This window comes from Trichosurus vulpecula, chromosome 7 (genome assembly GCF_011100635.1).
Source record: "Trichosurus vulpecula isolate mTriVul1 chromosome 7, mTriVul1.pri, whole genome shotgun sequence".
NCBI lineage: Eukaryota > Metazoa > Chordata > Mammalia > Diprotodontia > Phalangeridae > Trichosurus > Trichosurus vulpecula.
In genome coordinates, this window is record NC_050579.1 from 42,511,956 (window position 1) to 42,539,499 (window position 27,544).

At 42.0% G+C, this 27,544-nt stretch overlaps 1 protein-coding gene across 2 annotated transcripts in view; it reads left to right on the forward strand.

The window, feature by feature from the left end:
- Positions 1-27,544, forward strand: part of AP2B1 (adaptor related protein complex 2 subunit beta 1) — a 122,252-nt gene that overhangs the window by 25,418 nt on the left and 69,290 nt on the right. For both annotated transcript variants that reach the window (XM_036766614.1, XM_036766615.1), the window contains exons 6-12: positions 15,543-15,733; positions 17,864-18,085; positions 18,567-18,687; positions 18,828-18,923; positions 21,770-21,885; positions 23,404-23,569; positions 24,336-24,434. In XM_036766614.1, coding sequence (XP_036622509.1) covers positions 15,543-15,733; positions 17,864-18,085; positions 18,567-18,687; positions 18,828-18,923; positions 21,770-21,885; positions 23,404-23,569; positions 24,336-24,434 — 1,011 coding nt within the window. The remainder of the gene's footprint in view (positions 1-15,542; positions 15,734-17,863; positions 18,086-18,566; positions 18,688-18,827; positions 18,924-21,769; positions 21,886-23,403; positions 23,570-24,335; positions 24,435-27,544) is intronic.

The following is a 27,544-nucleotide window of genomic DNA, read 5'->3' on the forward strand; positions in this document are numbered from 1 at the left end:
AAAAACCTGGAAAGACTTATATAAACTGATGCTGAGTGAAATGAGCAGAACCAAGGGAACGTTGTAAATAGTAACAGCCACATTGTGTGATGGCCAACTTTGATAGACTTGGCCCTTCTCAACAATGCAAGGATCTGAGACAGCTCCAAAAGACTCATGATGGAAAATGCTATCCACTTCCAGAGAAAGAACTATGGAGTCTGAAGGCAGAGGGAAACAGACTATTCTCTCTCCTTTTTGTTTTGTTTCTTCTTTCTCGTGGTTCCTCCCATTCATTCTAATTCTTTTTTACATCATGACTAATGTGAAAATGTTTGCTAAGAATGTATATGTGGAGCCTATATCAGATTGCATGCCATCGTGGGTGGGGGGGAGGAGGAGAGGGAGGGAGAGAAAATTTAGAACTCAAAATCTTACAAAGTAGATGTTGAAAACTAAAAATAAATTAATTATAAAAAAAGAGTATTCAGAGAACTGATCAAAATGAGGTTCCAGTCATGAAAAAGGCCTCTGACAATTCTAGCTTGCACAGACTGGACTGGATGGCTTGAAAGTTCCTTAAGCTATTAAGGCCTGACTTGTCGTCATGTATCCTGCCATGATCCTTGTCTCAGTGTATCCTCCTCCTGCTGGACTCTCAGAGAACTACCTCTTTCTTCCCTGTCCCCCAACTGACCATTGCAGATACTCCAATTTAGAGGTTTGGGATCAAGATCATTCTATTTGTCTTGAGTTATAACCCCAGGCTTCTTTGTAGCCACTCCAGAGAGTTCTTTATTGATAGTAGATTTTTGGAATCCCTGACAGAACATTATGTCCTGTCTCTGGATAATTGTCAGTGTATAGAGAGCAGTCTTTGATTCACTCCCTTACCTACATCTTGAGCCAGACAGATGTTTTGGTGCTGGCCTACTTGAACCCCTTGGATGAAAAAGTGGATAATGGAGGCACCATGGGCCCAAATTGAGTCTGAGAATCAGAGATAGCTTTATCTGGAGTAGTATATTCAGAACCAGACTGTCTGACCCAGGGTCAATTGTGTGTTGCCTGTAGTCCACTGATAACATTTGCATCATTGGCTGTGTGCCATAAGCTCATCACTGGAAGCTGAGCCCTGTCTGCAGCTGGTGTGTTCCCCTTATTTATCTTACAGCGCTCTGAAACTTACGTCTGAGCACAGGGATCCTTTTTCCTAGTTTACAAGTCAGGGAAACTGAAGCAGATTTGGAAAGTGGTTCTTGTGAGAGTCCTAATGGAGAATAGGGTCACGAGAAAGAGCCAGGACCTCCACATGACTGGTCTGTTGGCTCTCTTTGGTCACACTGTCCGCTTACCTAGTGAGCTTGTCTGCCAAAGGTGTAACTCAGCACAATAGCTGCGAACATTCATTTTCAAGTAGATTTACTAGTAGATTAGTAAATTAGTAGATTAATTAGTAGATTAGTAGATTTATTAGTAGATCAACATTTTCAGATTAATGACTCTTTTTTTCAAATGTTTATCTCCAGCATCTTACACATAGGAGCCATTGCATAGATGTTTGTGGATTTTTTTCTTAACTAATCAGAGCTGTAGCATTTGTGGTGGAAATATTTTTACAGGGTTCACTTAAGGATTGGGAACTGTCTATTGTACCATTTGGCATCCAGGGCCATCTCCAGTCATCCTGAGCTATATCTGGCCCCTGGACCCAGATGGCTCTGGAGGAGAAAGAGAGGCTGGTGACTTTGCACAGCCCTCACTCACTTAAGTCAAATTCACTAACATGTCATGGCATCACTTCCCTGATGTCATGGCCCTCTTGCAGAACGAAGGACGGACCACAGCAACATCTCAGGTCTACAGGATGATAGAATTTTAGTGTTGGAAAGGACCTGGTGTTGAGTTCAGCCCAGACCTGAAACAGAATTATGTTTCACGTGTTCATCCCCCTGCTTCGCGGGCATCAACCTCTTGTGCTTTTGGAGAGTTTTTATTATCAGGAAGGTCTTCTGACCTCAAGCCTAAGTGGGCTTTTTTTAGATTCTATCCATTGCTCCTGATTCTGCCCCTGGGACCAAGTAGAGCAAGTCTAACCTCTCCCCCACTGCATGGATCTTCCCACACTGCAGAACAGCAGTCATGTCTGCTTCACTTCCCCTCCCCCTGACCAGTCTTGTTTTCAGGCTAAGCATCCTCTCTTCCTCTCCTCATACGACCTAGACGTGAGGCATTTCACCACCCTCGTACCTGCCTCTTGATGCTCTCCAGCTTATCTCAGTGATTCCTTAAATGTGGGGCCAGAATTGATCCCAGTCCTCCACATTCGGCCCAACTTGGGGTCAGACTTCTGCACTTCATGCCAGCTGTGCTATTGAAGCTTGAGGGGACTTTTTGGGCTGTGATTTAGCACTGCTGAGCTTATGTTCCCCCTAAACCTCTGCATCCTCTTCAGACAAGCTGCTACCCAGCTACCCCTGCCTAAGGGAAGCTGAGTTAGTGAACGCAAGTGTAAGACTGCGATTATCTCTGATTGCCTCATTCGGTTCATCCCATGGCTCCACCTGCCAAGACTTTTGGATTTGTCTCTTTTGTATACTGTTAGCTGTCCCACCCAGGTGCCAGTGTTTGATTTTGGGCCTTTATTCGAGTCATGATAAAAATGTTAACTTGTACCAGGCCAAGCACAGATCCTGGGGTCCAGGGCCACTGGAGCCCTCTTGGCAAGTTGACATTGAACCGTTATTCCCTTTTTTGATGCTTTTGCATTGGCTCTGTTCCATGCTTTGATTACTCCCTCCTCCTTACCTCTGGAATCTCAGGTTTTCTTCATCTGAAAGTGCAAGGGCTGTTCTCTGTGGTTCTTCCTGGTGCCTCTCACCTGCTCAGTAGGGCCTTTTCTTCTGTGGTTATCGAATAGCTTCTTGGTATATGTGGCTTTCATATAGATGGTTTTTTCTATATCTGTATCTATATCTCCATAGATATACACATATATACACACACATACACACGTATGTATTTGCATGTGTGTACATATATACATACATACATCTGAATTTACCAAGCACCAAATAAAATAGATGTTTCCTTTTACATAGTAGAAAAGAAAAAGGATTGTCCATATAATCCAAAAAAGACTTTGTGCGTGTATGTGTCTCTCTCCCCACACATACCTATAAACATACATACATACATATATATATATATATATATGCACACACACATATGTATATGTATGTATATACGCAGTATAGAGGTGTGTGTGATGGGGGTGTGTGTGTAGACATACACATCATATATGCATATTACTCACAAACATCATCTCTCCTGTGAGAATATCAGCTTCTTTAAGGCAGGGACTACTTGCTTTTTTCCTTTCTAACCGAGGTATTCAGTACAGTGCTAGGCACATAGCAGGCTCTTAAGGCTTGTGGCTTGATTTCTATCCAGCCATTCAGATAGTTCTGAATTCACTCTCTTGTTCTCTCATTAACTCAAATGTCTGTCTTTTCCACAAGAATAGCTTTAGATATGTGGTCAAATACTCTGTTAAAATGTAAGAAAACTGTGCAATTTGTATTTGTTTTCTAAAATCTTTGTAATTTTAGCCCCAAGGAAGAGAAGCCAAATGTCCAAGATATTTCTGATTGCATTTGATGTTGTGTGGGCATTTCAGACTCTCTTCAGGATGCCTCCGTAGATGGGTTCCTGGATTGGCTCTGAATAGTGATCCCCTGGAAGCTTATGGCTGAGGTTCAGTAGAATTAATAGTAGATTAAAAAAATCAGGAGCTTTGTTCTGATTCCAGCACTTCCTCTGATTTGCTGTTTGACCTTGTTCAAACCACCTCAGTTTCTCTTGCTTTCTTACCTTTAGAACAGATTCATAACACAAGATTAATCTGGGGAGTAACCAGTAAAATTAAAAAGAGCTTTGTATACTATTCCAAATGTGAGAGGCCAAGGTCAGTTTGAGGTGCCCTGATTTCCCTGTGTGCTTGGAGTGGGGGCGGTTGGGGGGAATTGTTGCTAATCATGTGCAAAGAATTATACATAATTAGAATATTAAGAGAATGGATGTCATGAGAATTTGTATAATATGCTCTTTTGACTCTGCCTCTGACTGACATAAATGCCTCTTATTTTTTGTCTTATTCAGAAAGCTTCTAAAAGAACCACTCTTGGAAGCAGGACAGGGGATTGGGTTACTCCTTCAGGGCCCAAGGGTACATGGGCCACCATGCTAGGGGAGGTTCTGTAGCAGGGTAAGAGGAGGATGGTACGGTCTTTGCCCTCAGGCTTCTGCTCTAGTTAGGAAGGTGCAGCACACACCCTCACTGGGGAGACTTAATGACTAGCCCTTCTTTCCAGCTGGAGCCCCATGTGGAAATGAAATTGTTAAAAAAAAAAAAAAAGAAAGACTGAGATGTTTCCGGCAAAGTCTTGGAGGGTGCTCCTCAAGGCACCTTCTTGTCTTTCTGTCATGGAGGCCACAGAGCACCTCACTATTAGCTGTTGCCCTCTGATGAGGCAGTCTCAACTGTTCTCAGCATCACCAAGGACCAGAAATTAAGCTAGAGAAACCATTTACTACGGGTATGTTAGGCCCTGAGGGAAAGACCCCACATGCACGATGGGTTCAGGGCTGTTAATTAGTACGGGCATTAAGCTCTTTACAAACGTGCATAGGACAAAAGGGGACATAGAAGCAGAAGAAAGCTACAAACAAAGCTCCATGAGATACTGGAGGATTGAGGAAACCACCCTTCTGGTTGTAAGGAATCTGGGAAGACTTTAAAGTGAAATTTGTTTTTGGCTTTAAAAAAAAAGCCTTTAAAATTATTTTGAATTTACCAAACACCAAATAAAATGTACATTTCTAGAATGTATATAGTAAGACAGAAAAAGGATCGTCCATGAACCTTCAGGTCTCCATTACGTACAGCTTGCATTTCTTTTTAAGTTATATAATAAATTTAACCTGTAGCTTTCAGAGTCTTGTTTATCTTTGATTCTTTATGGCTTTCCCTCTGTTCTCTTAGTGTTTTAAAAAAGATGCCTCAGTGGCCCTCTTATTTTGTTGTCGTTCTGACTCCCTTTTCTCTCTTGGCTCCTCCCTCCCACCTCCCCATTGGAAAAAAAGAAAAAGACTTCGTAACAAGTATAGATAATTAAGAAAAACATACTTTTACGTTGGCCGTGTCCAAAAATGAATATCTCATTTTGCATCTTGAATTTATTACCACATTGCCAGGAGGTAGAGTGAATCAGTCGTCCAGAATTGTGGTTGATCATTGCAGTAATCGGAGCTCTCCGGTCTTTCAAAGTTACTTCTTGTTTAAATTGTTCTCCTGATCTGCTCAGTTCATACAGGACTTCACAGATTTTTCTGAACTGTTCATGTGGTTAATTGTGCAGTAGTATTCCGTTCTTTACATACACCACAGCTTGTTTAACTGTTCCCTAGTAGCGCGCCTCCTTATTTTTTTATCCTAACGAGCTTTTATAAATATGTTTGTACGTCTAGATAGTTTTTCTCTTTCTTTGATCCCTTGTGCTCTCGGTCTAGTAGTGATTGGTGGATCTAAGGTTATGCACAGTTTTGCAATTTTGGGACATCATTCAAATTGCTTCTTAGAACAGCTGGACTTGTTTTCAGTTTTACCACCATACATTAGTGTGCCTGTTTTCCCACAGCCCCTTCCAGTATTTGTCATTTTCACCAGTCTCAGAATATGAGGTAGAAAGAATCTTAAGGTTTCTTTAATTCACATTTTCCCAATTGTTAGTAATTTGGAACAGTTTTTTTTCTTGCGTTTGTTGATAATTGGGATTCTTCATTCGAGAACTGTCTGTTCCTGTCCTTTAACTGTTTGTCATTTGGGTAATGGCTCTTGGTTCTATGACATTTGAGTCAGGCGTGCTGATAAGCAAGGACAGACTGGTAGCTGATCGTGTGCTGAAGAGGAGCTGAAAAATCAAAATCCTGTTCACAGGCATATCTGAAAACCTGGCACAACTGTTTTTCTTTTGGTGGCAAACAGCCCTTCAGAACATCACAGCACAGTAATTGGAGTTCTGATGACAATCCTAAGTCGTTACCAAAAAAGCTGTTAGCTGTAAACTTTTTGGTTTAAGAAGGCACAGGAAACATTGTACTTTTAGGTACAGCTCCTCTTGAATCTACACTCTGAAAGAAATGTCTGGAGCACTGAGAGGTTAAGAGAATTTTCCATGGATACTCAGCCAACATAGGCTAAAGGCAGCACTTAATTTAACCAGGTCTTCCTGACTCCCTCAAAAATTGTAAAGTTCTGTCAGTCTTTTAGGTTCAGTTTTGGCTTTAGCTTTTTGGAAAATGAGCTTCCTTGGAGCTTCTGACACTGGTGGGTGCTGGCTCGGAGGGGCTCCCTGTGAGTGCTTGCTTCTTCTGCCTTTCTTTGGCGATGTCAGGTGCTCAGGGCCCACAGGGGGGCAGCATCTCAGCAGAGATCAGCATCCCTTAGGGAGAGTCAGAGAAATCAGGTCCTCAGTTCACAGCTAAGTGCCTGGCAGGGGTTTTCTGTAGTCTGCGTCCAAATGAGCATCTTGTTTTGGTATTGCCTCGAATTTATTTTTATTTTTAAACATCCGCTACCGGTACTCTTATAAAGGTCGGTGAGAAGCTTCAGTCACCTGGCTGGCTGGTGTCCAAGGCGGGATTCCATGCTGAATCTGCAGAGCTCAAGCCTTTGTGCTTTCCTGTTCCACACTGCCTTATTTAGCTGGGCAGAGGGGCAGTGGAGGAGGCAAAGTAGCCATAGCAGTGACTGTCAAATCGGATTTAGTAGAAGTGTTGGTCTGACAAGATGACTTGGGGCCTTATGCACAATCCTGGGGTCCCCTGAGGCCAGAGGATTGGGGGCCACATTGTGCAGGGAGGTCTCTTCCTGTGGCAGAGCTGTGCCCCACGGGGTTACCTCAATTCAGGCAGGCCATAGGAGTGAGGTGCTAAAGGAAGCAGGGACTGCCAGCCTGGGACCCTTCTGGTCAGTGCTCCCCACTATAGAAACAGTGAGGATCCTGTCCTTTTAATGCCTTGTAAGCTTGTCATAGAATAGATACCTTTAAGGAAATTGGATCCCAACCCCTTTTCACATATGAATTATCTTTACTCATAATAATTATCTTTATCTTTAGAAAAACATAAATCTGTAATGAAGAACTATTTTAAAGTTGGGAGGTATAAGTTGGTTAGCCCACATACCCTTTTTTTGTGGCACAGAGAGAGGGTAAGATTCAGTTCCTTTCACCTAATATTTATTGAGCTCCTACTGTGTGCAAAGCAATGTAAGTGTAAAGCAAAGTGGGTAGTGGACTGGCTTAGCAGTTGGGAAGATCTGAGTTTAAGTGCTGCCTTTAACATCTGTTGGCTCTGTGTCCTTGGAAAATTATCTTAACCTCTCAGTGCCCCAGGCATTTCTTTCAGAGTGGACATTCAAGAGGAGCTGCTGTTCTGAATTGGTGAAGGGAGTCTCTCATACTGGGAAGAGCAATGTAGTGATTGTTCTGGACTGAAAAAACTGCATTCAAGGCCCTGTGCCTTGGCATAATCATTTTCCTAGGAGTAACAGTTTTCACAGGATTCTGAGCGTTTTATAGCACATCACTAGCCTATCATTTTACTTCTGGCTGTTATTTTTCCAGGGTTTCCCCATCCCATTAAAGTATTTGTTCCGGGATCTCTGGCATGAAAGAATCTCTTAATAGGACTTCCTTCTTCCTAGGACTCCCTGGCTTTCTCCGTAGCCTTTTCGAAGTTGTTCCATGAAGTCTGAGCCTTGTGTTTTGTCTCTCTCTGAGATTTGCCTTTGGAAGCCCATGTTTTCTTTTCCTGCCCCTCCGATTGTTAATGACTGAAGAGTTGCCTTCTCAAATGTCACAGTCTCTGTTACCAAGACAAACCGAAACGTTCTCTGGTTCTGCCTGATGTTGCAAAGGTTGGACTCAGTGTTGCCACCTGCGATTACTTTGGTGTTCTTTTCTGCTTGTTAGTAGCTTTTTCTTTTGCTAGGAATCCATTTTATGCACAAGTAATGATTTTCTTCTACTCCTGGTTCCCTTTATCCAGTATATTGAGGAGCAAGATCAGCTCTATCTCCTTTTCCCTAAGATGATTCCTTAGTGTTTCAGTGCTGTTTCCTTTCAGGATTTGTTATCTCTCTGAGGAGGTAATAAATGATGAAGTACTCAAGTATATGTGGATCACTTTCTATGCCCTAAAATGATTTTTGTTAATCTGCCTTCAGTGTCCCAATGAAAGATTTCTGATGCTTAGGGGGCAGTCACTTAAAATTGGACTCATGTAACATGGACTTAAGCTCACTTGTTTTTCTTGGCAGCTCAGGTACTGTAATTTCTGTTTTTCCTGACGATGTAGAATATGAGTAAATGCCCAGGAGAAATACACTATGTCTTTTTGTTCTGCATACTAAAATCTGTGAATAAAATGTATGGAACGGAAGGAAAACCCATAGTTTTTTCTCATTGTTGTCTTATTTTATTTTTATTACATTTTAAGTTCCGAGCTCTCTTCCTCCTTACCTCCTCACCCTGTATCAGAGAAAGCTGCCATTTGACACAGATATGTATGTGTATGTGTATATGTACATATGTATGCATGCACACACACATATATATGTAAAAATATGCTATGTCTATTTCTGTTTATCAGTTATTTCTCTGGAAGTGAACAGCATCTTCTTTCATAGATCCTTTGTAGTTTATTTGAGATTTATACCACTCAAAATAACTTAGTTGTTCACTGTTATTCTTTGGACAATACTGCTGTTAATGTATGCAGTGTTCTCTTGGTTCTGCTCATTTCACTCTTCGTTATTTCATGCAAGTCTTTCTATGTTTTTCTAAAACCAGCCTGCTCTTCATTTCTCAAAGCACGCTAGTATTCCACCACAATCATATACCACAAATTGTTTAGCCATTCCCCAGATGATGGGCATCCTCTCAGTTTCCAGTTCTTTGTTACCACAAAGCTGCTATAAATATTTTTCCCTGATCATCTTAGGAAACAAACCTAACAGTGGTATTGCTGGGTAAAGGCTGTATACGGTTTTGTAACTGTTTGTGTATAACTCCAGATCACCCTCCAAAATAGTTAAATCAGTTAGTGTTTTAGTGTACCAGTTTCTCCACATCCCCTCCAGCATTCGTCATTTTCCCTTCTATCATTTTAGCCAATCTGACAGATATGAGGTGATATCTCAAAGTTGTTTTAATTTGCATTTTTCTAATCAATGATCATTGAGAGCATTTTTTCATATGACTACGTATAGTTTTGATTTCTTTGTGAAAAACTTCTTGTTCATATCCTTTGACCATTTATCGATTAGGGGAAAACCTGTCTTTGTGAATGAAATTGTCATTTTGTTGTGAACTTGATAGCAAGAGTGTAGGATTTAATTTATCAGTCTTGAATTTTGTTTTTCTGTTCAGTCTAGTAACATTGAACTGCTTATCCAAAGGCAGAGTGCATCCGTTAGTCTCTAGAAGGATGGAGCTCTTAAGACAGTTATGTCACTTACTGGGCAGTGCTATAACGTTAATTATAATGGCTGGCTTTTGAATTTCTTAATTGACCTGAGCATTTTTTTCCATTAAAATTTTATTTTCTTAAAAAAATATTACTGGTTTTTTCCATCACCTTAACTTTCCCATTTACTTTTTTTTACCCAGAGAGCCCTGCCTTATAACAATGACTATTTCCCCCATTTTAATTGATGATTTTTTTTTTTACTACTTTATCGTTCTATTGTCTTTCTGACATGTCTGACTCTTTGTGACCTCACTTGAGGTTTTGCCAAAGATGCTGGAGTGGTTTGCTATTTTCTTGTCCATTTCATTTGACAGAGGAGGAAACTGAGGCAGACGGGGTAAAGTGCCTTGTCCAGGGTCACACAGCTATTACATGTCTGAGTTCAGATTTGAACTCAGGGAGATGAGTCTTCCTGATACCAGGGCTAGCATTCTATCCACTGAGCCACCTGGTTGCCCCATCTTTTACAAAAGTAATTTCTTAATATCTTCCCCCAAACCCCATCAGACTTCTCCTACAATCCGAAATACAATGAGCAAAAGTTGTCCAAGCAACTTAGATCTGGTAGCAAATGCAACATTCTGTGCCTATAACCCTGCCCCGCTTCCTGCCAGGATGATGAATGTTTCATTTTCTGTTTTCTCGAGCCAGAATTGTTCTTTTCCGTTCAGTTCCATCAACCTGCCTTCTGCTTTCCCCCCCATTTGCAGTATTTTCATGTGTATTCCTTACTGTTTCATACAGGTCTTCCCCAGTTTCTCTGAATTCCCCATTTCTTATGGAGAATAATAATCTCCTTTTATAATAATCTGCTATAATAGGTGATATTCAGCCCCCCCCCCTTTAACAGATGAAGAAACTGAGGCTGAGATAAGTTAGGTGATTTGCTGACACATAGCTAATAAGTGTTTGAGGCAGAATTTGAACTCGGGTCTTCAAGATTCCAAGATCTGTGCTGTGTATGTGGAGCCCCCTAGTTGCTTCCACTTCAGATGTGGTCTTGCAAGGGCTTTTGCCTGCCTAGTACAATATACTATGCTTCTCAAGGTCTCCGAGATTGTATTCTTTTAACACAGCAATATTCTGTCACATTCGTGTACCATAATTTGTGTAGCCATTCCCCACTGGATGGACATCTGCTTTGTTTCTTGTTCTTTGTTACCACAAAAAAAAGTCGCAATCAATAATTTGGTGTATTTGGGGGCCTTTGTTTTTATCTGTGGCTCCCTTGGAGTGTATGCCCAGCAGTGAACTCTCTGGGTCAGAGGACAGGCACATTTTTCTCACTTGGTTGGCATAATTCCAAATTGCTTTCCTGGGTAGTTGTACTAATTCACAGCTCCAGCACCAGTGCATTAATGTGCTTCTCTTTCCACAGCCCCTCCAGTGTTGACTATTCCCATCTTTTGTTATCTTTGCTTTTTGTAGGATTGTTTCCCTTTATCCACTTACGTATATTAAAAGTTTTAGCATTCCTGATGCTAATATGGGACAGTGCCCTCCCTTTGTATTAATTTCTGTTACCTGTCCTTGTTTTTATCTCCCATAGTGGCCTTTTATGGTGGTGGAAACTTCCTTGTATTCACCTTGGTCTCTTTAGACAACACTTTCCTTTTTCCTTCCTCTTGGAATTTCTTTTTGTGTCTTAAGAATTTCAGTTCTGAGAGTTTCCCAGCACTCCTGAGCTGACTATTGTACAGAATTTTAGGCCATGAATTCTTACCTAACCTTTCTCTGTAATCTTTCAGATCAATTAGCCTCAAATTTGGAGTATGCGTTAATTTATACCTAGCTTTTTTTCTTTCACAAATTCCACGAATGGTAACATTGGATTCCTTTCCCCAGGAACCAGTTTTTCCTTTTTTACAAGATCATATCCAGAATGGAATTTCCTCTTGTCTGTTCTTTTATCTTTTAAAGTATGAAATTATTAATTAGGCAAATAAAGGAATTATCATTGCAGGCATTGTTTATTGGTATCTCTGTGTTGAGATGATGATGGATAACTTTCAGAAAGTAAGTAATCATGTCTATAAATGTTGATAAATATTTGAATCGAAGAAACTTTAGTGAATACACATCTATACAAAAGGTGACGTGACCTTGAAGGTAATTGCTAGATATAGTCATGGTAAATCGGGGAAGTCATTGGACTGGAACGTGAGATGTCATCCTGGGTCATCATGGCCACAGCAGTGGGCGAATCTGAATGTAAGATTGGAAGTTAGTTGCATCTGAATTTAAGAAAGCATGTCCAGTCTTTCTCCTACTGCTCTGTTGGATAGCAAGGTTTCTTTTCTTTCTGACTCACCTGCTTCCTGGTTCAGCATGAAAAAAGATGAAGGTCAGGTCTCTGCGTCTTCAGGCTTTCTGCATATGGAGGGTAGCTCATCAATCAGGTTTTATTGCTGATAAGCGAGTCTTGTTCTTTCACTGCTGCCATAATGAGATTATTCTGAAGGAAGGATGTGTAGTAGAAAAATAAATTTTTCTTTTCATCTAAATCTCTGAGTCACCTTTGCTAGGAAATAATTTTAAAGGTTCTTTAGCCGTAGCTTTCCCCATTTAAATTGAATTTGAGTCTATTAACCCTTCCCTCACGCTCTGGTGTCCTTTTCCCGTTTGTATAGATGAAGTTTATAGCAATTAAAATCTTTGTAAAAACTCTGAAGGCAAATTAACCAAAAGAAATCTGAGCTTACCTTTGTGCAGGTACCTGATACTTTGTTATGCATAGCGCAGTCAGCTAAGGCATGATGCCTGTCTAAATTTTTGCTCCCTTCCCTGTAACAAATACAGTTTTTAAGAATCTTTGGGAAATCTTCTGTTAACTGAGGTAGAAAAAGAATCTGTCAGTCCACAATTGATTAAATATATCCTTGTGCTAGTGATGAATATTAAGGCACTTAGGATAATGGAGAGACAGAATGGACAAATGTACCTCACTTTATATGATAGTTATGTTCCTGAAGAGTTGGATGTGTAAAATTTTGGCAAATTAAATAATTTAAATGCACTGAGGAAATTCATCATTTAAACGAACCCTGGAATAAATCATTTTATAAAGCAAAGGAACCTTTTGTAATGACAACCGCCCCCTTCCCACCGTAGGTAGGCCTGGCCTGATTGGTTAGGAGGCCAACCGTAAGTAAAGTGGTGTTGTTCACTTGATGGTAGTGTCACCTGGACAGGTCACACAGACACAATGATAGAAAACAGCCAGAATAGCACAGTCTTTGCAGTTTGAGGGCCAGAGGTAAGGGGCAGGGGCTTGTTGCTTTTTGCTGGTGGATTGGTGGGTGTGTTGAGGTGATTGAAAAAGGATTTCCTTGTGGATTTAGAGTTGGAAGAGTTGTTCGAGGCCGTTAAGTCCAGCCTCTTGTTTTAGAGATGGGGAAGCAGAGGCATTTTGAGGTTGCATGATTTGTCCACGGTCACACAGTTAGTGAAGTGTCTGTGGCAAGATTTTGACTCCAAGGCCCATGTCCTCTGTACCAGGGTGTGAAACTCAGCTAGAAATGCGGCCCCTGCACTGAATGCAAGGACTCCGGAGGACTTTATGGCATTGTCTGTGTCCTATTGTATTGTGATTTATTTTGTCCCAATCACATTTTGATCTGGTTCAGGCTGTGGTGTGTTTGAGGTTTCTGCTATTCATTGTGCTGTGCTGTGTTTTTTTTTTGTGTAGGAATCAGCGAAGTTGAGAATGTTGGGATTGGGCTGGGGTGGGGTAGGGTGGTTAGAGATAAAAGCAAGTAGGGTGGTGTTAGCTTTCGAGAGTTTGGAGGGTCATGGTTAAGTTTATCCGTGATTTGGAGGGTTGAAGAGCAACATCTTTTGGTCACTTTTAGGATCAGGCAACTTTAGAGTGAGGAATCTCTCTTCTCTGTGTTCTATCTTGCTTTTTAAATTAGATACACTTTTTCCTCTTTCCTTCTTGTTTTAATAGGATAATAAGCAAAAAGTACCTTTTAAACAGCTGAATGTATGCGTCATTAACTGTATTCTACACTTGGTTTAATTTTAAATTAGCTTTTGTTAATAGAGGAATTTAATTGTTCATCCTGTTTAGCATCTAATACTTTAATGCCCTTCTCACTGCCCTCTTGGATTTCCCAGGCCTACTCTGACTTTTGCTTCCCAATACCAGAGCATGTCCTCAGTTGCTTTGGACGTAAAAGAAGTTTAGTCTGATAGAGATGGTAAAGACCCTACTTATCTGCATTTTTGCAGGTTTTATGATGCTCCCATTGGTAGGTTTGTTTTTGGCAGCTGGTAGCCCTGACCATGTTTTGGTGGTGATTGAGTCAGTGATGACCCAAAACAGGGATTCAGTCCTCCAGCGGCCGACTTTGGGCCTCCTAGCCATAGCTTGGTCTGACTTTCCTTCTGTGGGAAGTGGAAGAATTCCTCTTGCTGGTAAACCACAGTGGAGAGAGGAGGGAAGTCAGCTCATGGAATGGCCATGAAGACTCCTTCCTGCTCCACAGTTTGTGCTGTTCTGATAGATTTCGAGTGGACCAACGATAAGTAGAGCCTCGGTCCCAAATGCTACCATCTGATAGAAGGGCTGATAGAAGACATTTTCAGTTTGCCATCTTTTCAGATCACCAGATGGCAACGATAGCATTCTATTTGTGGGATTATTTCTGTCTCTAGTAATGATATTGGCATAGATAGACTGTGTATAATATTTCAAATGCCATAAACGCAAAAAGATATTCAAATTACATGTCTTCTATGTAAATTCTGAAGCTTAGGTATGGTACGAATTACTGAGTTAGTGTTGTTATTAATGTTTATAATCCAAGTATTTTGTACTTTTTCTTCCTTAATTAGGTTAATCTGTCAGATCTTACTGGTTAGTGATTTTAGCAAAGAATTGAATTGAGAATCTGTTTAATATACACAGGGAAATTTAAATTAGCGTCTTCTAAGAATTTAAGCGGTGCAAGGCACTGAAGAGGAATGAGACAGATTGTCTCTGTGTACGTGGAGCTTAACTAATGAAGGAAAAAAAAGATGTATAAAGAACTCACAAAAGAAGCAGCTTGGTGGTGCAGTGGATCTAGAGCACTGGGATTAGATTCAGGAAGACCTGAGTTCAAATCCTGACTCATGCGCTTCCTGGCTCTGTAACCCTGGGCAAGCCTCTTAACCTCTGTTTGCCTCAGTTTCCTCATCCGTAAAATGGAGATCATAGCAGCTCCTAGTTTGCTGGGTTATTGTGAGGACCAAATGAGACCATACATGTAAAGTGATTTACAAGCCTTGAAAGCGCCATGTAAATGCTAGCTATTTTTATTAGAGGCTATAGGAACTGTAAGGGAAAGGCCCAAAGTGCTAGGAGGAATCTTAAGAGGGAAAAAATCATTTCAGCTTTGGGGGTTGGGTCGTGAAGGAGGAAGCAGCATCTGAGTTGGGCCTCAAAGCAAAGGGCTTGACTTTGGGTGTAGGTGCCCAAGAGTGAACCAAGACATAGAGGTGGAAAGTAGCGTGATCGTGGTCCTCTTGGGTTGAAGGTAGTATGAAAAGTTAATGGTCAATGGACCTCGTCAATTACATGGCAGTGAATAATTGGCAGAGTCCCTGTCTTTGGAATTTCAGTGTGTTTTTATCAACATATACACTGTTATCCTTCTGACCATATGGAAGGGAATTTTTATTAGCACTTTCACTTAAAAGTGTTAATCTTCTAGTGTCCTGTGCTGGGCTTTAGATTATTGTAATGCGAGATTGCCTGGCTGCAAGGAAGCTTTTTTCAAATGATGGCTGTACTCATTGTTCCTGCAAACTGTGCATAATAGCCCCGATTCATCATGACTTTGGTGTAATTTGCCTATTGTTTCTTCCTACTTAGGTGGAATTTGTTTAGTGAAAATTAGGCGTCATGGTCTGGACCAGCTTGATAGTGCATGAGCTACACTGTCCTTCGTGATCCAGAGCTCACTCTGTCTCTTTTTTCCTAGGTGGTTGCTAATGCTGTGGCAGCCTTGTCAGAAATCAGTGAGTCTCACCCAAATAGCAACCTACTTGATCTGAACCCTCAGAACATTAATAAGCTGTTAACAGCCCTGAATGAGTGCACCGAATGGGGCCAGATCTTCATCTTGGACTGCCTGTCCAATTACAACCCCAAGGATGATCGAGAGGCTCAGAGGTGAGTCTCCTGCCCCAGAACATGGTGAGGAAAATATTCTCTTCCTAAGCGTGGGACTCATGACTTTGTCTCAGTGTCTGAAAGTGCAATTAATGGTGATTAAATTCCTGTGGCCCTGGTGAGACAGATCTTATCCCTAGAATTTTATCTCTGGATTTAGGGAAATTTAGATACTGCTGTTTACTAGAGTATTTTAGACAAAAGAGTTCTCCAGAGGCTTGTGCCCAGTTTCCCTCTGCTGTAAATTCAGAGGCTCTTAGCTTGAGATCTGGAAGGGGGCTCAGGGGCTATCTTCTAGATGAAAAACAAACTGAGGCCAGGGAGCTTGTGACAGGCAGTGCCAGAGAAGGGAGCTAATCCTGGACCTCAGACTCCGGAGCCCACTCTGCTTCATTGCCATCACCATCATCTCCTCATCTTCCCTATTTCATTTCTGATCTTCTGGAAAATCCTCTCTGACAGAATGACTGCCTGTTTGTGTTATATCTTCCCATCTTCTATGCTAAGTCCATGGTTGGTCTTTAATCAGACCTAAAGGATCCACCATTCTGTGTCCTAGACATCCTCTGTGCCTCCCCCTTTAGAGGTATGAGTGAGCAGAAAATATAGTGTTTTGTCTTCAGCCACAGATACCCATGGCTCTGAGTTAGACCTTGAGATGTTTTGTTTAAGAAGTGACCATGGGTTGGGACTAGCAGTTGCTGCTAACTCAGCTTTCTAGGCCACTTTGTGGATGCAGATCCTCTTGGCTCTCAGAACTGGACAAAGAAATCTCATGTCTCTTTAGGTGTGTGTGTGTATAGCCTGACATGAAACCCATATTTGTAGAACTTGCTGTTCATTTTGTACTCTTCAGTACCTTCTGTCTTCATGCCCCTGTTCTAGTTCCTCTCAGGAGTTCAAAGATGGCCGCATTTAATAGAGTCAGTCATGGGCTGCAGAAGCTAATTGAGTCCCCAGCTAGCACAGTACTAGTGCTGTCATTGGCTGGAAAATTGTTTTGTGGGCTAGACTTGAGGGGGGCCCAGCTGCATAGCTGAAACACTGCTAGCTCTTTGGTTTCACCATTGAAATAACACATGACACCTCCTGTGGAAAAAGATAGCTATAATTTCCAACTTCCTCGTGACCGCTAAGGTTCCATCACATCACCCCTTGTCTTGTGCCCTGAGCTGCAGCAGCGTGGGGCAGCTAACTTGGATCCTTGTAAATCATGCTAATTTTTGCAGACCCTTCAGCTGGGAGTTGATTTTAGATTTCTTTGGAATTATTTAAGGGATGGGGAACCTGTGGCCTTCTAAATCCTTAAGTTCGGCCTTTTGACTGAATTCAAATTTTACAGAACAATAAAATTTGGATCCAGTCAAAAGGCTGCACTTAAGGATCTAGAAGGCCACATGTGGCCTCAGGGCCACAGGTTCCTTGCCCCTGATCTAAGGGAATTTGAAAGAGGTGCATGCGTGCCTGAGTGTGTGTGTGTGCGCTTGCGTGTGTGTGTGTGTGTGTGTGTGTGTGTGTACGTGTATGTGTGTGTGTGTGTGTAGAATGTGTTGATTTTTTTTTTCCTGTAAAAGAATCTCAGTTCCCCAGAACTTTGGAAGATTTTGCCAGTACCAGAGAGGTAGCTGACCAGTCCGTTCTTCTTAACCCAACTTTTCCTTGGTCCCATGATGAGATCTTCATTCACGGACTGGTTTATTTCCTTCACTATGGAAACAGACTTTAGACTGTCCAGTTAGCCTATCAGTTTGACTTCCCCTAGGCTGAAGAGAGATAGGCCATGAGGCAGGGCCTTCTTCCCTAATATGGGCAGGCAGAAAGACCAAGGAAACGTGCAAGGCTCATGGTATAAGCGTCCAGTGTGTTGGATTGGGCTGATTTCCTGTCGTTTTGAATGTCACTCTCTGCAAGTTGCCTCACTTAACCTTCTGGACCCCTGCTCTTCCTAGAGCTTGCTGAGAATGAAGCTTCCATCCTGGGTGATCCTGGTCTCATCTAAGCATAAAGCTTTGATTTCTCTGATCTCTAATTCCTGATACCTGGTTTGTGGGGCCCTGACTCACAGCCCTGGAGAAGGGTTTGGGAAAAGAAATGAAAGGTGAAGACACGCCTTTCCTTTTTTTCTCTCAGTATCTGTGAGCGGGTGACTCCCAGGCTCTCACATGCCAACTCAGCAGTGGTCCTGTCAGCCGTGAAAGTCCTGATGAAGTTCTTGGAGCTGCTGCCCAAGGATTCTGACTACTACAACATGCTGCTGAGAAAGCTGGCTCCTCCCCTGGTCACTCTGCTCTCTGGGGAGCCCGAGGTGCAGTACGTTGCCCTGAGGAACATCAACCTTATTGTACAGAAAAGGTGAGTGAGTTCCTGTGCGTCGCCGTCTTGACTTCACTCTGTAACAGGCCCTTGTTGCTTTTTCTTAAATACGTATGTGAAGATGGCCTTACCTGGATGATCTTGCCCAGGGATCAGGGGCAGGCAGTTGATTTTGAGATATTCCTTATATTATAAAGAGATCCCATTGCTCATGCTGTAGAGCGTTGTGTCCTTGGAAATGGGCCTATTTTAGCTTCTTAGCCAGGGCCTGCTTGCTCACTATGGGCTATGTTACAGTCTGGCTCAGGAGTGGGGGAGGGGAGTGGTTGCTATTATCTACCGAGAAAGAGGATAACACTTGGCCACTGAACAGAATTAGCCATGATAGGTAGATGAGAGCCAAATAAAGCCATGTTTGCAGGGGGGAAATAGTAATCCTACAGCCACAGTTGAAAATGTGGAAGGAAAAAAATGCCCAAGAAGTCTGTTTGTCTTATCTTTTTTGGCTTTTGTTTCCCAGGCCTGAAATCTTAAAGCAAGAGATCAAAGTCTTCTTTGTTAAGTACAACGACCCCATCTATGTCAAGTTGGAAAAGCTCGACATCATGATCCGCTTGGCATCCCAAGCCAACATTGCCCAGGTCAGACTACCAGAGGACCTGTCTTTACACTGGGTTATCTTTCAAGGATTAGGCTCAATTTTAGAACTGAAGAAACATATACTCAGAAATTACTTTCAGAGAGTTCTCAATAACGTTCAAACTGCTGTGATTTTTAATAGGTCCTGGCAGAACTAAAGGAATATGCCACTGAAGTGGATGTTGATTTTGTCCGTAAGGCTGTGCGAGCCATTGGCCGATGTGCCATCAAGGTCGAGGTAAGTATCTGCTGTTGGGCATGGGCCCAGGTCCTGAGTCTTGCACGTCCTCATCATTTCTTCTCTTTGGTCTGGTGTAGGTGTATCTCTGAGCATTGGATAGAGTGCTGGCCAGGTGGCTTCTCGGATGCTCTTTTGACTAGAAGGTGCTCATCAGTAGCTTTTGGGGGAAGCCAGTACCTTATGGAGCTTTCTTTGTGTCTGTCTGCTGAAGGCAGTGATGTTTATGTACAAACCCTCCTCACATATTATTTAGAGAAAATACAGTTTGGCATTTTCATTGGGGTGCTAGAGTTAGGTAATTCTGGACTCCTCTTTGTCAGTCTCACTCATGTATCCATTTTTCCATCTGATGTCACAGTATGGAGAGCACTGGACCCATAGTCAGGAACCCTTGAGTTCAAATCCAGCACCAGCCATTTACTAGTTCTGTGACTCTAGGCAAGTCACTTAAGTGTTGTCTGCCTCAGTTTCTTCATCTCTAAAATGGGGATAATAATAGTACTATCTGCCAGGATGAAATGATGTAATACAAAACACTTTGCAAACCTTGTAACAGTATATAAATGTTTGCTATTATGTTATTATAATAATAATGATTATTCCTCTGTTGTACCTTACAGTATTCTCTTTGTGAGAACTTAAAACATTGTACCTTCTAGACTAGGAGTTAAACCACACATCTCTGCCATTCAAATAAAGATTTTTTGTTGAGGGGTTTTGTTAGTGTAGGCACAGAATTTGTAAGTCACAGGATATTAGGGTATCCATATTCTGCTACCATTATACATGTGTTGTCCTGGTAAGATTATCTACGTGTGTAAATGATACTCCATTAAGTACTGTGATGGTGGATTTTTGTATTCGTGGCAGTCCATTTCAAAGTCAGTGCTTTGTAAAGATCCATATGTTAGCTTCTCTTTAAAAATAAAACAAAATTGACCACCTCACTCCAAAATTAATATTCTCTAGGCCTAGCATGGTTAGACCATCCAAATTCCTAATGGCTATTGCTGTTACGTATTGTGACCAACTAAAAGCTTTCTTGGTCTTCTTCAGGAAGCTAGAGTTAGATTTGGTTGGCTGCTTAGCTGTTGGACTTCACCTTTCATGGTGTACCTGGCAGGAATGGATTTTCCAAGGAAACTAGATGTTAATGCTTGAATACTGTTTGCTATTTAATTCTCTCTCATCCAGGGTTGGGCAGTGAACATGACCATGAGAATGATTCTACCTAGTGTCCACTTAGAGAAAACGCTTTTATCAGGGGGAGGATCCGTCTCCCTCATATCCCCATAGCCTGAAACAAGGGCAAGAAAACTGTCTAGCTGTTTTTGTAGGAACTGTTGAAGTTACACTGATTGTCCCTTTTTGGACCAGAGGGCCTCCTGGCTGACCTTTGATTCATGCAGTGTCCAAAGGCCTTTCTCTCTGGCGGTATTCTTCTAGTGCTCTGTGTGATTGTTATAAAGAGTGGATTACTGGTTTGAGTTTAGGGCTTATTTGTGAGACAAGGGTCTACTAACCAGCAAGGTGTTAATGCTGGATATGAACTTTTAATAACATGAAAATAAACTACAACAATGTGTCTGTTTTGCTTGAATTGTTTTGGAAAAAAAACAGGATTTACATTAGATATAGTCAAGTTTCATGAGATACAAATTGAATCTAGTGATGTGATGGACAAATTTACCTAAATGTATAGCATCAGTACAGTGCTGTGTACCTTGGGTGACCTAGTGTTTGCTTAGGATGCCAGTGAATCTGGGGTTATTGGAGAATTAGATCACAACTTGAGTATCCTTTGGGGAAAAGCAATAGAAAGGGCCTGTCATAGGTAAGTTTCTGACAGGTTATGAGATCCAGAGGAAGGCAATCCTGAAGGTCTTTCTAGTTTCAGTATCAGCTAAAAAGAGACTTAGTGGTAGATATCAAGGCAAGTGCAGCCTTCACTCTGAGCTTTGTGCCCCTTCTATAGGCTGGCTGCGGGTTTTCATTTCAGCCCTTGGTCATAGAGACAGAAGGGATCTTAGAGGTCATCAGAGCCAGACGAGGGAAAGTAGTGACACAGATGACCAGTGCCAGAGCCAGGGCTCTCTCCAGGTCCTCCAACTCCAAGTCAGTCCTCTTTTTTCATTATACTTTGCCACACCTGGCCAGCCTCCTTCTATCATTTTGATTTTCACAATGCTTATTCTTACTGCACATTTGCCTAGAACCCAAGTGTTGCTTTAATGATTTTTATTCCTGTATCAATCAACAGATATTTATTAAGAGCCTACTATACGCTAGGTGCTAAAGATGAAAGTACAAAGAACAAAGCCATTCCTCTTCTACATCCTTCTTCTAATGGGGAAGACCACAACTACCTGTCAGTCTGCAAACAGCAGACTGTGTATAATATAATAAGTGTAGTGCTCTAATGACTAAGAGCTTACCCCAACTTTACAGATCAAATGTAGGGTTTAGGAGCCTGTGCTTTTCCAAGGTTCCCAGCCTGTCAAGGATTGTAGTTGACTGAAGCTTACAGATGTCTTTCTTTAGTAATGTCCTAAGACTCCCCTCAATCCCATCTCTGGGGTAAATTGTGTCATCTGAGGTATTGTCTGTTTCTGGGAAGGGAGCAGATGTTTGTTGTATGGCTAGTTGAAAAGTTAAGTGTGCATCCAGTATTTGGTTCCTTAGCAGCCTAAACTCTGGTAGAACCTTGGCCATGTTATGTCTTAATTTTTTACTTAGTGCATTGGAAAATTGCTCACCAAGTGGTGACAACAATTTACGCCTCCTGGGTAGAACACCAGATTTCTGACCATCCATCTGACTTGTCACATTTTTGTTCTTCTCAGCAATCTGCCGAGCGCTGTGTGAGCACGTTGCTGGACCTTATCCAGACCAAAGTCAACTACGTGGTTCAGGAGGCAATTGTTGTCATCAGAGACATCTTCCGCAAATATCCCAACAAGTATGTGAGATGAGGAGGAGAAGGGAGGAGGGAAGACTGCTTAAAATTTGCTCCTCAGGCCCTGGGGAAAAACAGTGACCTGTAAGGCAGCTCTGTGAGAAACTGTCACCTGGTATCTGCTTTGCTTTATTCTTTAAAAAGTTGGTGTGATGGTCATATCCACACAGATTGCCTGTTCAGCATAAGCATTTACAATAAGCTTTGATTCTTCTGAATTTGAAGCCATGTTAAAGCCAGGGGATGACTGTATGGCATGTTCCTGTGATATGGAGCCTTTGGTGGACAGTTAGTAGACATGTAATAATCATGTATCTGACTGTCTCCTGCAGGCCTGTGGTGGAGCAGTGCTGTGTCTGCCAGCCAGAAGGTGCAGAAATCTACCTTCCATTCCACATCCCTTACAAGTTGAGGTGCTTTTGCTAAGCAAAATAGTCCTTTTTAGGAAGCAATCAAGGAACTGAAAACCTCAGTCTAAAATCAGTTGTTTTGTATTGCAAAAACATTCATTTTACTTCATAATGATGGAGCTCCTGGTCAGACTTGATGGGATGGTCTGGGCCATGTATTGAAGGGGTATAAGCAGGTGCGAGTTAAAGAACTAGTTGACATGCATTTTGAAGTGAAGCAGCTGGCTGGTTAGCAGAACCTGAAAGAGGTTCGCAGAAGTTGACTGTGGGAAGAATGCTGGTGTTTATCTTGGTGGGGTGATAGGGGCTTGGTTTTTTCTCATTGCTGTTATTGATAGAGAAGTTCTGCCGCTGTTGACTTTGGTGAGAGGCTGATGTCATTGCGAAATGGGGGGGGCGGGGTGCGTGGGGGGTGGGGGTGGGGCAGTGCAATGGTTGTGTCATGCCAGGATCCACTGCTCTGGTCGGGGCTATTTTGGTCAAAGAGAAGGGTTCTCATGACAGAAATGAGCACTCCTGGGGACCTCTAAAAGTCACTCTTGCGTATATTGGTTCCTCTACAGCAGAGAAGGATTGTGAAGGAGAAGAGATCTGGATTTCTCAGGGACAAGAAGCCTTTGGGGTGAAAGGAGACCCCAGGATCTCTTGGGTTCTGGCTCCTCATCTGTTCTTAGCTGGTTTAGAACTTTGGGCTCTAAGGAAGCCACTGAATGTTTCTCTGCATCCACTCAAGCAGCATCCCTAGCTCCTAATTGTGATGGGAAAATATGTTGGGACGATGGAAGTTCTTTTTGATCTAAGAAAGAAGAATCCTGTAGAAATAAAAGGCGGTATTACTGTACGCATCAGGGGACTTTTAGGTCCTGCTGAAGGTATATGGGGATGTGTGTATGTGCGCGCACGCGCGCGTGTGTGTGTTTTGCCTAGTAAGATTCTGCAGAGGACAATTTTAAGAAGACGTTTTAAAACAATAATCTTGTGGGTTACATTATTTTTCATACCCGTGATTTAGCTTTGGCAGTTTGATTCTGGTGTGTTCATCCTAGTATCTCACCTGGCTTTGCTGTTGAATATGAGTCTTGAGTAATCAGACCTGTGTTTGTTGTGTTAGGTATGAAAGTATCATCGCTACCCTGTGTGAGAACCTTGATTCCCTTGACGAGCCAGATGCTCGAGCTGCCATGATCTGGATCGTAGGAGAATATGCTGAGAGAATCGATAATGCAGACGAGCTCCTGGAGAGTTTCCTGGAGGGCTTCCATGATGAGAGTACTCAGGTCAGCTTTCTCTTTGCTGTACCCTGAGTCTTTCTTATGGTAGGATTCAGCTAGGAGTTTTCACTGGCGCTCCTCAGTACATAACATATTTGAAATGGGTGTAAATACTGCAAGTTGGTTGTTTCTTTCCCAGATCTCAGTACACTTTTGAGTTGTACTCATTAATTCTTGGCAAACCATAACTCCATCACTTAGAGTAGAGAGGCACAATTAAAACTCTATTACTGACCTTTGAACTAACTGCTATGTAGGAGAATTGATGGTTATTTATTTGTAGTAATCTTAATAAACCATCTTCAGATAATTCACATTTTAGACAAGCAGCTTCTTAGTTAAGCTGTTTATTACTTGCACTTACCAGAAGGCCACATTTAGCTGCCTTCAGTCCTGACATGTCTCTGCTTTTGTCCCAAAGTGACTGCTGTTTCCATAGTCTTCTAAAGTTGTAACTACTAAGTAGCTTGTGGTTGGAAGTAAATAATTTAGAAATTGGTCAGGGACCACTTCATAATGAATTTCTAAAAAGATTATCAACTATCTGGCTCAGGAAACCAAAGCAATTATTTTTGAACACCACTTTACATGATGGTGAATTTTAGCTCTTATCCATTAGTCAAGATAATAAAGTTCCATAGGGTACCAGCTTCCCCATTGTCTTCATAAGGGAGAAGAAACTAAATGGGGAAGGCCATCTTTTTGTTGTAAATGCTGTGGGCTGGCCCAAAGACCTGACTTACCTTACTGTCCTTGACCTCTGTGCGTATAGGTGCAGCTGACCCTGCTCACAGCGATAGTGAAGCTGTTTCTCAAGAAACCCTCAGAAACGCAGGAGCTGGTCCAGCAAGTCTTGAGCTTGGCCACTCAGGTAAGAGTGCTCAGTGAGTACAGGGTCCGACGTGGCTGTTTCTATTTCCTTGTCTGTAATGGAACAGCCTCCAAGCAATGGTCATTGTGAGAGGCCTCGGCCTGAAGGACACACTGCCTTTACATGTCATAGGGTTGTCTTGATAATAAAATAAAGGAAGTTTTCTGCATTTGTTGAATTTGGGTAGTTTACTATTATTTGTCTGTGAGTTGACTTTATAGGTAATTAAACATTTATAAATTTTCATGAAATAGTCTTTAATTTTTTTCCCTTTTATTAAAAGAGTGTTTTGGTGGCTGAATTTGACAGTGACTTTTTCTGAGTTACCACAGTTCCTGTTTCGTAGATGAAATTATCACATAGACATGGTAGGTGACTCAGCCAAAGTCTCTTTGAAAGCAGGTGACAGATCCAGAAATGGAACCTTGGCAAAAATATTCTTTCATTCATTGTTCCGACTCCTAAATGTTCCCCTCACTCAGTGTTTATGATGCTTTGTCGTGTTAGTTGATATTCTACCCTCTTGAAAATGGCTATCAGAAAATGAAGCCATCGCTGATGGCAGCTGATTTTTCATTGCTTAGATAATTAGAAAAATGAGGCTGCAATTTAGATCAGAAGAATGAAAGGAATTCTTTTTTCTACTGTTGCTACCTTTGAACAACCTTGGTCTTGGAGGAGAGTGATTGTCTGGGATCTTTTTGTATCCTGAAATGACTAAAGAGAACCACTTTGAGATTTGTGAGTTTTGCCACCTTTCAGAAAGATGTTTCCAGGTTCAGAATTTGGGTTGAGACACTCACTTTACCCTTTCTGGTTTTGTCTTTGTTCATGGTGTTGTTTCTAGACCTTGTGACTTTATACCAGCTTGTGGAGTGATACATTGTCTTCAGGGTCTACTGGTTTCATGTCCCCAGTCCAGAGGGTTCCTAGTAACATGTTTGAAGTACTGTTTTTGCACTCTCATGAGCATTTTCTTTTCTTTGTAGAACAGATAAGGATAGAGACTTATGCTTTTATTGGTATAAGGAACACTCAGGTGAGGAAAAATTTCTCTGCAACTTTGAGTCTTAGAGAGTTGCCCAGAGTACCATGGGTCACAGAGCCAGTGTGGGCCGGTGGTTCTAACGTCATGCACTACAGCAGGCTGCCTCTGTGAGGAGCCACATTCTTGGTAGTAAGGTGGTAACTATTATTAAACATTGGCTTTGTTCAATCGAATATCCTCCCTTTCCTGATTCTGAGTTTCCAGAATTGTAGAACCATAAGATTGACAGAGACCTTGAGAGGCTCACTCCTGCCCTGTCGACCTGACTTAGCCTTTGCAGAAACAGTGAGTGGAGCTCCAAGACCTGCTGTCGGGTGATTATTTCACATTTGGTGCCAAGTGATGTTGTTCTCCAGTTTATTTTAATCACCTTGGCCTTTTCTGTCTTTTTAATTAACAAAAGGGAGACATAATGTGGCAAAGTATATATAGAGATCAACCTCCCCTTTGATGAGCTCTTTGGCATCTTTTTGGCAACCTCACAACTCAAAGCTCATGATTTTGAGCTGCATAAAGCGGATGAGGCTGGGAGAGAGTGATGAGTTAAAGGGGAAGGCTCACAGGCTTCTCTCGCTCCCTCCATCAGAACATTTAACACATCATTGTGAGCACAGGAAACAAGATCTGCTGTTTCCCTGGATTGGTGAGAATTAAATGAAATATGTGCAAAGCCCTTTGTGCTCCTTGATAATCAAAGAAGTTAATAAATTAAGGTACTATTAAAATGAAAAATTTTGATTGGAAATTAAAAAAAAAACAGCCTTAAATTAGGGACTGTTTCCAAGATTTTATCTTTTCCTGTTTTTATACTCATTTGCTTGTTTTAGAAAACTTGGTAGTAAAACATACAGTTGTGACCAGATACAAAGCAAGCACCTTCTTTAGACTTTTAGTAAAAGTCTCCCAGCTCTCAGCTTCCACTGGAGTGGAAAGAGAAGGAAAGGAAGGGAATAAGCAATTCTGTAGCACCTACTGTGTGCCAGGCACTGTGCTAAATGTAATCCTCATTTTATGGTTGAGGAAACTGAGGCAAATGGAGCCTGTGCACAGGGTCACACAGGTCTTCCTTCTTCCAGGCCCAGGATTCTGCCCATTGCACCACTTGTTATTTTCGCTTTTATTTTGGAGACTGTCTGTTGGAAGTGAAATAGAAAGAGCTGTTCTGTCTAGTGGGGTCTGCCTTTTCGGTATGCTTTGGAATCTCTTTGGTTTCGAAACCATGAATTTTGGGTCCTAAGGAGACCCAACAGGACTCGGAGCTCACAAAAGCACCCTATGATCACAATAGGCATCTGACTTTTGATTCCACATTTCCATTCAGCCTGATTCAGGATGGTCTTCAGATGAGTAGGGAGACAGTGAAGTGGCTGCGCACACAAAGGCACGACGAGTCAGCGTTCAGAGTGATGGGAAATGGGCATCCGGAAGCCCTCTCCTGCTTTTGGTTTGGGCTGGAAGAGGGCAGCTGAGCACATGCTGCTCCTCAACAGGACTAGAGGTCTCCTGATTCCAGATCCAGTGCTCTCTCCACCGTACATTTTGGAGGGAGCAGGTTTAGTGGGAAAGCTGATAAGCTTGCTTCTTAATGTGTTAGTTTTGACTCGGACTGGAACGTCCAGGTAGAAATTTCTTACAGGTAATCAGGAAAGGGTGTCTGGGGCTTGGGAGATACATTTTGGGAGTTATCTGTACAGGGAGGGCAGACGATGGTAGTATTAATACTAATAGCAGCAGCTAGCACAGTTAGTTAAGTGTCTGAGGCTGGCTTGGAACGCAGCTCTTCCTGACTGCAGGTGCAGCACTCTGCACTTTCCCATTGAGCTGCCCCTGGTTGGTAGTTCATGGAAACCTGACTCTCTCCAGAAGTTGTGACATCCTGGCCACCCTCTCCAGGCTGGGAGTTCTTTTTCTCCTGCTCGTTGACTTGCTGCACCAGGAGGAAGCATCAGCCTACAACATCTGGCTCCTTGTCGTCACTCCCAGACCCTCTTCTTCTCTGAGGCTCAGTCCCTGAGAGCAGATCCTTACTGCTATAAACTACTGGTCGTTTTGTCTCCTTTCT